This window comes from Coptis chinensis, chromosome 1, assembly GCF_015680905.1.
Source record: "Coptis chinensis isolate HL-2020 chromosome 1, ASM1568090v1, whole genome shotgun sequence".
Taxonomy (NCBI): domain Eukaryota; kingdom Viridiplantae; phylum Streptophyta; class Magnoliopsida; order Ranunculales; family Ranunculaceae; genus Coptis; species Coptis chinensis.
Window position 1 is genome coordinate 55,146,374 of NC_141456.1, and position 11,729 is coordinate 55,158,102.

The 11,729-nt window shown below is 38.5% G+C and overlaps 1 protein-coding gene across 1 annotated transcript; it reads right to left on the reverse strand.

Annotated features, from left to right (window-relative positions):
- Positions 1-1,678: 1,678 nt before the first annotated feature.
- On the reverse strand, positions 1,679-2,197 carry LOC147524602 (protein FAR1-RELATED SEQUENCE 5-like). The gene has a single exon (XM_086575426.1). It carries the CDS (start codon positions 2,195-2,197, stop codon positions 1,679-1,681), a length of 519 nt encoding a protein of 172 aa, XP_086431552.1.
- Between the last annotated feature and the right edge of the window lie 9,532 nt (positions 2,198-11,729).

Below are 11,729 nucleotides of genomic sequence, written 5' to 3' on the forward strand. Positions count from 1 at the left end.
ATGATACGGGGCGTAATCACGGATGTGAGGAATAAAAAACTAAGGGATTTTTCGTTGCTTGATTTCTGAATTTTCTTATTATTTTATCTATTATGGATATTTAACTACGATAAAGATAAAATAAAGTTCTCGAGATTTCTTTAGAATTTAAAATAAAATATCAAGTCATCAGATGAAACGGAAAGAGAGGGATTGAACCCTTAGATACGAATAACTTCATTAACGGATTAGCAATCCAACGCTTTAGTCCACTCAGCCATCTCTCTCAATTGAACAAAGGATAATTACTATGTTACGTTATACATGAAGTAAAGAAAAAGTCTTTCTTTATTCTATAGATACAGATACAAATTTTATCCGTTTTTCAGCAATTTAATTCGAATTACATTTAGATACCCACAATAGAAGATAGAAAAAAAAAAGTAAAAATAAATGAAGGTAAAGAATACCTCTTTGATTTCGTATGAAAGCTTCTTTTATTCCCCGGCCTGGTCAGTACCTAGCTGGGCCGTTTATTGTTTTGTTACAATAAATCATACATGAAATAATTTATCTGATTTTGAAAACAAAAATACATTGAATCAACAACCACAAATTTTTTTTATGTTCTGACTTCAATGGTTCTTTCGGGCTGCACCTGTCACTAAACAACTCACCCAAGCAAGATAGAACTCGTTATTTCAATAGGCTTTCATTTGCCTATCCCCTGCAAAACGCGTCAACATTTGAATTTCATTATTTTGTTCCAATCCTATCTTGATTACATATGATGCTCTTGTTCGACAAATGACCCACTCATATACAATAATTACATTGTAGTGGGTATAGTTTAGTGGTAAAAGTGTGATTCGTTCTATTAACAACTTAAATAGTTAAGGGGTCTTTCGGTTTTATTCATATTCTGATTAAAAGCTTTATTTCTTGGAAAGGATTTAATCCTTTACCTCTCAATAAACAATTTGAGGAAGAATATACATTCTCGTGATTTATATCCAAGGTTCAATTATAAATTGAAAAAAATTGGATTATGGAATTCTTGAAGCATAATTTTTTGAGTTGGATAAAGACTTCCAATTGAATGAGTATGAGTAAAGAATCCATGGAGGGAGATACAAAAGTATTTTTCTAATCATAACTAGATCTTCAATTTTTTTTTTAGAGGGGAGATTGAAGTGGAATAGCTATTAAACTTAAATGATGGCTTTGGTTTACTAAAGCCATCGATATATTGTTTTAGCTCGGCGGAAACACAATTATTTTCCTCAAGATTCGCGCGCAAGTAGAAATAAAGAACGAAGTAACTAGAAGGATTTTTAAAAATTCCACTCTTCTAGAAGGATCATCTAAAACCTTGAGTTGGTTGGGTGCATTCAGCATGAGAAAAGTCGACATAGATGTTATGGATCTAATTTTTTTCTTTTACTTTATTTATTTTATTGCGTTTACGACTAAAATCTGGGAATCCATCCATCTTCCATAAAGGAGCCGAATGAAGATACTTCTGCCCACCTCACCCGTTTTTTCTGTACCTTCATCACCCATGTGTTATGACTAACTTCGTATTTTTCCACTAGCTGTCTCCACCTTTCTTCGAACTCTCACTGAGAACGTTTCATAAACATAATAGAGCTGAACTCTATTCCAAATCCAGGTATTTTGACATTGGTGATGCAATTTTTCAATATGTGCCAAGAGCACAGCCGGTGTTTGAATCTGGAAGAATAGATTTCAAAGCTTTACGAATCGCTAGGTCACCATCAGTAATGACTGATTTAGGGTGTTCACCACACATTGCATCAATAAATGATTTCAATGCCCACTTATAAGCATCGTCGCACTCACTTATGATCAAAATAAAACCAAAAACTATAGTCCATAGGTGGTTGTTAATTCCAGCAAACACAACGATCGACATCTGGTACTGATTGCTCCTATACATTGAATCAAACAACAACACATCACCAAAGCTACAATAATCCACCCAAAATAGGCCAGCCAATTGTCCACTCGCATTTAACTCATAGTTATAATGAAATAAAGGATCTAACTTCACCCTGTCCTCCAAGTTGGCAAGCAGTGTGTTGGCGTCGCCATCAATACAGTGACTTCTCCTTTTTTTTCCCATTTTCTTATACAAGTCCTTTTTTGTAAAACCAACATTAAGAAAACCTCCAGCTATATGTGCAAAGTGACCCATCACTTGGCATTTACAAACACCGACTTCATTTAGGCACGTAGCAAATTCCAACGCTTCTCGACTCACATTTCTATGTGACCGAAGAAACATTGAACTCAGATGTGGTACAAGTGGATGTGTGTGTTCCCCAATAAACTCTTTCATAGTCCACAACTTTTCTTGAGAATCAAAAACAAAAACAATGCGGGCTTTACAATTGAACCTAGTGACCTATCTGGGTGTTCTTTTGGGTGTCATCGATTGGAGTTTATCTACATGTCGTTCACCTTCAGCTGAACACATAAATCTCCGCTTAATAGCAACTCCATTTGGATAAATTCTATAAACATCCTTATAAACACCGAAGCAGACTGATTTGGCATACTCATTATAAATAGTGTAAGCCTCGTCCAAGGACTTGAACTGTATAGATAAAAATGTTGTTTTGTCTTCTCTATAAGCCCTATATGTATCAGACTCTTCAGCATCACTATCACTACTATCAATATTTTCATTCTCCATCAGGGAAACAGTTGATTCCACATCCACAAAATCACTTTCATCATACGCAAAACTTTCAAAACATAGACTTCTAAGAAACTCTTCGTCATCGAGCCTTATTTGATTCGTCATAAGAGCGCCTACTTAAATAAAGAAAAAAAATATTTAGTACAAATGACCTAAATATGAAAAATTCTAATGTACCTTAAAGAGAAGAGGAAAGATTAAATCGACTTCAGTGATTAGATGATAAACTAACCTCAATGTTCGAACGTATTCAAGCCGTGTAGTGTTGTTAGTTGTTGTCACTCTTTTTTGCTCTACTTCTTTGTTGTAAACTTTAGAGAGTGAAAAAAGTAAATGATTGACCATGAATTTAAGAAGAGGTGAAAGGGGTGAAGATTTGGGCGCACAATCTAATTGAGAAGAATACGATAAATTGGGGACGAAGGGAAATATATAAAATGCCAACGCTACCCCTAGGTGGGCACTTCGACTACCGGTTACGGGTTGAAAAATATGTGGTCAGGAATCGTGTGTAGCCACACATCATGTGCACTGAAGAAGCCCTCATTAGAACTATCAACTCCATTTAACTTGGTCACTACCATGAAAAGTTGTGGCATGCCACAGGGCGCCAGATGGAGTAGCACGCATAGTCACACAGATGTTAGGGTTTTAGGGACCCTTGATTTGGTTTTGGTTGGGAACACAAAAGTTGTTCCCAAACCGTCCTAAAGTTCTAAAGTCATGTGATACAAGTTTAAATAGTCCATATATCTTGAACAAATTTCTCAAGGTTTCCTAGTGTTTTTCCTTTTTAAGTTTTCCTACGTGTGTTTGGCATTTCAGCCCCCTAAAGACAGCACTATTGTTAGTCATCAAGCCCAGTTTTACCCTCAAGACCTTATCCACCCATTTACAGTACTAATAGTAGTATGAAGACAAATGGATATGATTCTGAACATAAAGTGGTGGTGTGATTATTAATTAGCAACAAAGTAGGTACACATTCCTCTATATCTTTCTCTTTTTCTTCTGTTCCATCTTTGTTTGTGTCTTCTCCCATTCTCCAACCTTGTATTATTAATAGCTATGTGAGGATATGTGGCGTTACGTTTGAGTAGTATCCAAAGCGTGTCTTGTACCAGTACCAGTATCATACCCAGTGGACACCGGTGCAATAGGTAAACTACAATATTCATAGCTTTTGATAAGTGACACATGATGTATTTTGTTGGTAAAAACTTCAACAATAATAAATACCATAAATTTTAAGAAACAAACACCTAATTCTAGGGTTTAACCTGGAATAACAAGTCTTTCAAGACTAAATGTTATGTAATTAAACTCTTGACAAGTAGCCTTTTAAATAGGAAAACAACTACTAAATCTATTTAGAACCCAGTTAGGAGACTTCCTAAATAACTTATTATTGATACTAATCTAACGATGATTCCTACTTTAGAAACTAGTCATAAAAAAAGGATAATAATTAAGTATAACTAGAAGTTGTTACCAGCAAGGCTAGTGTCATTCTGTCATGTTGATGTAGGCATCAATGCTCCTGCTTGTGCAGATAAGCATTAATCAGTGGCTACTCATTCAAGGAGCGCATTGCCTTTAGGCCCTAGTAATCGATTTGGTAGGTTATCAATCGGAAGATTATCCTAAATAAGTAATATTCCCTCCCTCTAGGTGACACATATCCATATGCCACACGTAGCACCATTGTAGTGACACAATGTGGGAAGATTGGACTAAGTCAGCGGTGCAAGGGATATGATGCAACATAGCAAAGAAAATGGAAGAGTAGGGAATCGAGACTGCAGAACCCTAGACCACGGACGTGGCATGCGTACGGTCAGAGGGAGAGCCATGGGATAATAAGACAAATGGACGGTCCTAATTTGGAAGGGTCTTATAAAAAGAAGGGGATGAGGAGAGAAAAAGGAGGCCGCTAGGTGAAGAGAGGAGAGAATAAAGAGGAGAAAAAAAGAGATTGTTTGATTGAGATATTTAGGGTTCATACATTTGGCACCGTCTATTGGGAGAGATAAAAGCAAGTTAGAAATGGCACCAAAGAGAGCCGTGGGTAGGCCAAAGAGGCTAGTGGTTCAGGAGCCGACGCCGGAGGCGGTGGTTGATGAGGGGGAAGAATGAGAAGAGGGGTGAGCAGCGGAAGAAACACAACTGATGCGAGAAGAGATTGAAAGGCTGAGAGAGGAGAACGATGAGCTGAGAAGAGAGAAAGAGAAGGCGGAGGAAGAGGCCGGGGAAGAAGTAAGTGAGGGGTCTGAAGACGAGGGATCTGAAGATGCGGAGCTCGGGCCAAATCTTCTGGAAAACCCGGTAGCTGGCTTGACAATGGAGCAAGTTCAAGAAATGATAGACAATGATAGGGAGGTGAACCAGCGGCAGGCGAAGGAGCACAGAGGAGCAGCCAGTCAGGTGGTGGCTGGGTTGAATTGCAACCCATTAGCAGATGACATATGGGCTTCGGAGGTCCCAAAACGGTTAGCTTAGCCGAGGTTCAAGAGGTACGACGACAAAGGAGATCCAGCATATCACATCTATCATTTTCAGCAACAACCACTTTGGCAGGAGTCTCGGTATGATAGTCTGCGGTGTATGATGTTCTCGGCTAGCCTTAAAGGAGGGGCTTAAGATTGGTATTACAGATTACCAGCGGGGAGCATCAAAAACTTCCAAGAGTTGGAGCAGGTGTTCATACATCAGAAGAAGCGGGTGGTAGATATTGTGGCTTTATTCATCGTGCGACAAAGATCCGCGGAATCGGTTAGGGAGTTGAAAATCTGGATGAGAGGATAGCGGTGATAACATTTGAGAGACGCTTGCGTCCGGGGACAGGAGTGCACCAGTCCGTGGCAAAGAATGAGATATTACACGAGCTGTATCCGCGAGTGGAAAAGTATATAAGATATGAAGATACCATGCAAAAGGATTCCAAGAGATCAGGGAAGGAAGTGTTGTCTTTGGAGAAAGAACGGGAACACCGGAGGACAGAGACATCAGAAAAAGAAAGTGGGGGATACTGCGGATCTGAGCACGCGAGCGTAAGGAAGCCGGGGAAGGCATCGAAGCGGGAGTACTGAGGAGAGGAAGCCATACCGCGAGATGGAACAGACTCCGTTGAATAAGCCACTGAGTGAGATCTTGCCCTTAATCAAGAATCTTTCGGGGTATGAAGGACCGCGAAGCACGCCAATAGAGATACCAGAGAAACCCTTTTATGCATATCATCAGATACGAAATCATGAGACGAATGACTATTACACACTAAAATGGTTGGTTCAGAGGATGGTGGAGAAAGGGAGGATGAGAGAGTTTGTGAGAGACGCCCAGAATGAGGAGCGCATGCCGCCTCAGGGAAGAATACTGGGAACCATCAATGTGATTTACAGTGGTGAGGTTCTGAGTCATAATGCTCATCGAGACAATATAAGACAGACCGCGAGTATCCAAGAAATCAATGAGAGAATGGATAGACCATGACAAAAGGAGGCAGCAACAGCAGAAAATGACAAAATTGTATTTAGTAGCATGGAGCTCTGGGCAGTGGACTTACCACATGAAGATGTGCTGATCATTACAGTCGCGATGGGAAATGACATGGTTAAAAGGGTGTTAATTGTTTGTGGAAGTGTAGTGGATTTGTTATTCAGAGGGGCTTTGGAGGAAATGGGAGTCGATCCTAAGCAGCTGCGTCCTTTGCAAAACAATTTGTATGGATTCAATGGAAGTATAACAGAGCCCATGGGGGAACTCTTATTACCCATGACAACAGGACCAATGACAGTTTTTACCCAATTCATGGTGGTAGATTTTGCTTCGCAATATATTGCAATTTTAGGAAGGCGGTGGATTCATGAGATGAAGGCGGTCCCATCCACGTATTATCAGGTAATATGATTTCCCACGCCTACCAGCATGTACGAGGTTTACGGTGATCAGGTCATTGCCAAGAACAGTCATAAGGGAACAATGAAGCGGTTGATCCGCGGACCAGAAGGAGAGACTTCCAATCCTAGGAAGAGACAGGCATAGCAATTACAGTGCATCTCGGTGGAGGGGGAGGCTGAGACATAAGTGGAACCAAAGACAGTTAATGAGATTGAGGTGGTGAATATTGGAAAGGGGGAAGAGGAGAAGTTCACGTCGATAGGATCCAGTTTTCCAAAAGAGTGGAGGGGTAAGTTGATACAATTCTTGTCCGAAAATAAAGATGTCTTCGCTTGGACAATAGAGGATGTTACTGGGTTGGACCCCGAATTTTCTTGTCACCACTTACATATGAAAGAAGACGCTAAACCCGTGAGGAAAAGGATGAGCGGCATTAGGCCTAAATATGCGAGGGGATATGTGAAGAAGTTGCTAGGTTGAAGGGGGCGGGGATAATCCGAGAAGTTGAGTTCACAAACTGGTTGTCTAATGATAAACGATAAAAAGCTAATTTACCTACGAAATGAATGATAAAACTCAAAACGTAAGTAAACTAAAACTATTTACGATGCTAGATTGCTTATCAAGTTTTCTACTCTCAATTCTATCGAAATAGAGTGGAGTAACAAATTCGTTCCACTCCTAGTTCTCTAGCATGGAATGATTTCATAGTTAACTAATCGGTCTTAAGTCTAATGAGAGGTTTACGAGGGGAATCCTATACTACGAGGTGAATGAAAATTAACAAGTTACGAATAACGAAATGATACTGAATACTGGATGTGAATCTAGATAAAGAATTAGAGGGGAATTGATTCCACCTCAAATCTAACTTAATAACCTAGCATAGATTCTTGTATCTCGATTCTTACGTTCTTACGGCAAGAAATTCGAGTTCTAATCCCTAGTGTTCATGGCATTTCTACCAAATACTAACTAGCATGTGAGGTCGTCCACCCATTCTCATGGCAAATCACGACCTTCTAGAGTGGAATAGATTCTACAACGACTCTACACTATACAACTAAGTTTTCATCAAAGCTTCATCAACCCCTCTAATGGAGGTTTTAGCCTTGAGTCATCAACCCATCATTTCCCATTGAATTATAACTACACATCATATTAAAATTCTAACTTAACTAAATTAACTAACAATGTTTCAATCTATTTAAACTACAAAATGATAATCAACAAGAATTAAAACTAGATCTATAAATTGAAATGACAAAAATTTAAATTGACAAAATAACTAATTTATTTATCTAATCAATCAAGAACAATGATTCAAAGACTTAATCTAAAACAAGAATTGAAAATGGAACTAAACTTAATTAATCTACTGAAAACTAGATCTAGAATTAATCTCTATTTTTAGGTCTAACTAGCTACCATTAACAAAGAGTCAAACTCTTGTTTTTATACTTTCAGATCCAAAAATTGTGCATGGGCTTGGAGCCATGTTTTGGGCCAGAGAATCAGGCCCAAAACCCAATTCTTTCAGTCCAAAAAGGCCTCTTCAGCTGCAGTTGGTTTCAACAGACTTTTCGTCCACTTTTGCTCCTCTAATTGGATCAAGGCTTAGACCATTGGAAATCTCTTTCCGAGCTGGTCGTTTTGACATAAGGTAGGCCCCATTCCGAGGTTTGAGTCCAAAGATACGGCCTTCGGAAGTTCTGCTGACTTGTGTGTTGTTTCTGCCCGGATCGACTTTTCAGCTTTTGACCGGGATTTAGAAAGGTTTTGTCTTCTTGAATCTTGGCCTTTAATCACGGAACTCCTTAGTAACCGACCTTTCCTCCTTTATCTCGCTAAAGTGGCACATTTCTGCACATAATGGACTTTGAAGCCTGAAATGCATAAAAACACGTAATCCGTGTTAACTCTTAATTATTACTCACATAATTGGTCTAATAGTATGACTGTTACAGGGTTAAAACTACAGTTTTGGGCTCTTATCAAACCACCCCCAAACAGCATTTTGCTTGTCCTCAAGCAAAGATGAGAAATTAGAATAAGTGACCAAAAATGGAGTTCTAACTACTCTCGTTTCGCTGAGTGCGATTGCATTGACCATATGCAACAAGGCCTTAAACTACTAGGAATTCTCTAGTGGAAGAGTTATAGCCTCGTGAGAGTTTTCCAGTGAAGGTACTCACAAACTTCATCTATACTACAACGACTAAGAAATAAAACTATTGTTTCCTCATTCATGTCTCAACTATCTATACATCTCACTAGCAATTGAATAAGAATAACCAAGTCAAAAACCTAAACTAATATATGCATAATAATCAATCATCTATGATACAAATATATATACTATGAGTAATACTATGAAATGCCTAGCAGGTTCGTTTATGAAAACTCGGAATATCGTCCTTAAGTAGGTCCTCACATAAATGTCAAGACAAAAACCACTCTGATTTTTCCGCTCAAGTTTCACTACTCCAGTGTGCAGTGGGCACACTTTACCTTACAATCTCAATGACAACAAGGAAGCCGAGGTCGATCAAACACATCTGCCACTTACTATCACACTAACATATTCCTAATTGAGCTAGAGGTCTTTATTAGGTGTTGCGGGGATTAGGAGATGGTTTAAGAAGGAAGGAAATGGATATTCAAAAGGACAAGTCTGAGATAGTAGAGTTTTCATATTATGTAACTTAAAGGAAACCTTGTTATTTACTTTTGCTTCTACACTTTGTTTCCATCCTTAGCCATATTTTTTTTCTTTTTCTTTGGCATTTAACTCCTTTTATTCTATTTTTTCGGAGTTTTTATTTTATTTCTATTTTTATTTTTCTTTTCTTTAGATGGAAACTTTTTTTTTGAAGCAATTAACTAACTTTTGTTTACAACAGTTTTTCTCTTCTTCTTTCTTCCTCATTCTATTCTCAGACTTATTCTAAATTGGTGTTTTTTTTTTTTTTTTTTTTTTATTTTATTTTTTTTTATTTTGTTTTATTTTTGTAATAGGGTAAAGGATTTGTGGGTTATGAAAGGCTAAAGAAAGTCGAGAGGGGAGACTACTAGGAAAATAATTCATAGGTTTGAATTTCTGGCTATATCGATCCAAAGAGGGCCTAAATTCTCACTTAGGATCTGGCATATTGATCGAGCAAGTGGACGTGTGATTTCTCTATCCGGATTTTACTTCTCCCCTTGTGTCATTTCTCAAATGTTTTAGCTCATATAAGGCTTTAGGCTATATTCTCACAGGATTTGTAGAATAAGTACTCTAGCCTAGATTTGTAAAACATATCGCTAATGATCATAGATACTCATGTAATATATTTATAGATATATGCAAAGATTATTACCTACATATTAACCAAAGTTTCAAACAATTATTACGATGCAAAAGCTACATTGAGACTTCTAGATTGTTAAGAGCAAAGAGAAAGAAAACAATATCAATATTCCTAAGTGTATAACATAAACTTATTTATTTATATTTTTGAAAATTTTAACTTGAAAACAAATGCATATTATACATATCTATATCCTAACGGATGCCTTAATTACCGTGTTTCTATGCCCCAAACAAGAAGCATGCTTTGTCCTCAAAGCATTTAAATAAAGAGGGTAGAAAAATACCATGAAAACTTGGCGTGAAATTCTGGAACATCTGCAAAACAAGGTTAGAACATACTAATATAGGAAATAAAAATACTGATGCAACTCTATAAGAGTTCCACCCATTATGGGGTTAACAGAATTAAATTGCTTGGGACATAAGCAGACAATAACAAAACTTAAAAACTTACCTTATCTCCCGGCTTTAAACATCCTCCTCCTCATTAAAGGGATGAGGTTCCTTCAAGATCTGCCGGTCCATTATAACTTGCCAAGCTTGCCGCCATTTATCATCTACTAATGCTAACTTTGTTAAGTGTTATTATGTCTAATGGGATGTATGGGGTGACCAAATGAGGTTGCACCTGCCATCGGCCAAGTCATTATTCATGAATGAGGCGAACCACCCAAATGGTGGGTCTCATGACTTCAACCCTTTTCCAATCGTGAATTGTGCACGAGAATACAGGGGTAAACAACTACGATGATGCGGCTTACCAAAACAGGCATAAGAAGATACTTACGCCTCATGCTTTGGGCTCTCTTAAGACTAGCGACTAAAACTCGGGGAATGTCATATCGGCGTCCTTCAGCTAAAGCGAGGAAAATGTCACCAGCAGTACTGTTTGCAGAAATGAACTGCCATTCCCCCAAAATATTCATCAGGATGAATAACATGGTGGTGCCTACGTTTAGGGAAAGGTTACCAAGGGCAATGTTATATCGCCCCTGGTCCATTACTCGAAATACCCCTCCCCATAATACTCATGGAAATATGTATAATCATAAAGGTATGCATTATCGGTCATATATGCCCATGTGTGAACAGGATCAGGTATTGGTAATCCTGAAACTAAAGCGACCACATTTTTATTGAATTTATGTGTCGTGTCATCGAGTACGACGGAGAATTCTTGTTCTCCATCCTGATTACAATAGAATTTAACGTGGTCGTAGAAATAAGCAGTAAGCTGTGGTGAATATGAATCGTCATCACTTACCAGTAGATGACGCCATCCTAACTGCAGGATCTTGTGTCAGAACCAATGTCCATAAGTCTTGGTTCCCAACACGTCTTCGAAAGACTATTCAGGTATGACTATAGGAGATGTCATCTCAACGACTCTTTGAACAGTTCCAAAAATCCTAGAATGACCGTCAGAAAATTGGAATTTTCGTGTTCACAGATGGCAGGGCGCTGGCTTCGCTTAGAAGCCGTGATCGCTTCGTGGGTTTTGCAATTATAGTGTTTGAAGCGAGTTAGCTCAAGGAGGGCGTGGTCGCTGCTCGAGCAAAATTTCGGAAGTGCATTAGGTGTCTAGCTCTAGCTTTAACGAATGCGCTTCGTAAGTCTTGGCGAAGTTTAGAGGAAAAAAAAAAAGGAAAAGCTTGGAGTGAAAGGTGAGGGATGATGGTGGGGTATAGTGTGGTTTGTTAGTATAGAATGAAGGGAGTTTCAATAGGGTCTGAGCTTCCAAAATGAATCGGCAAGTTGCCAAATTGTTTTAAG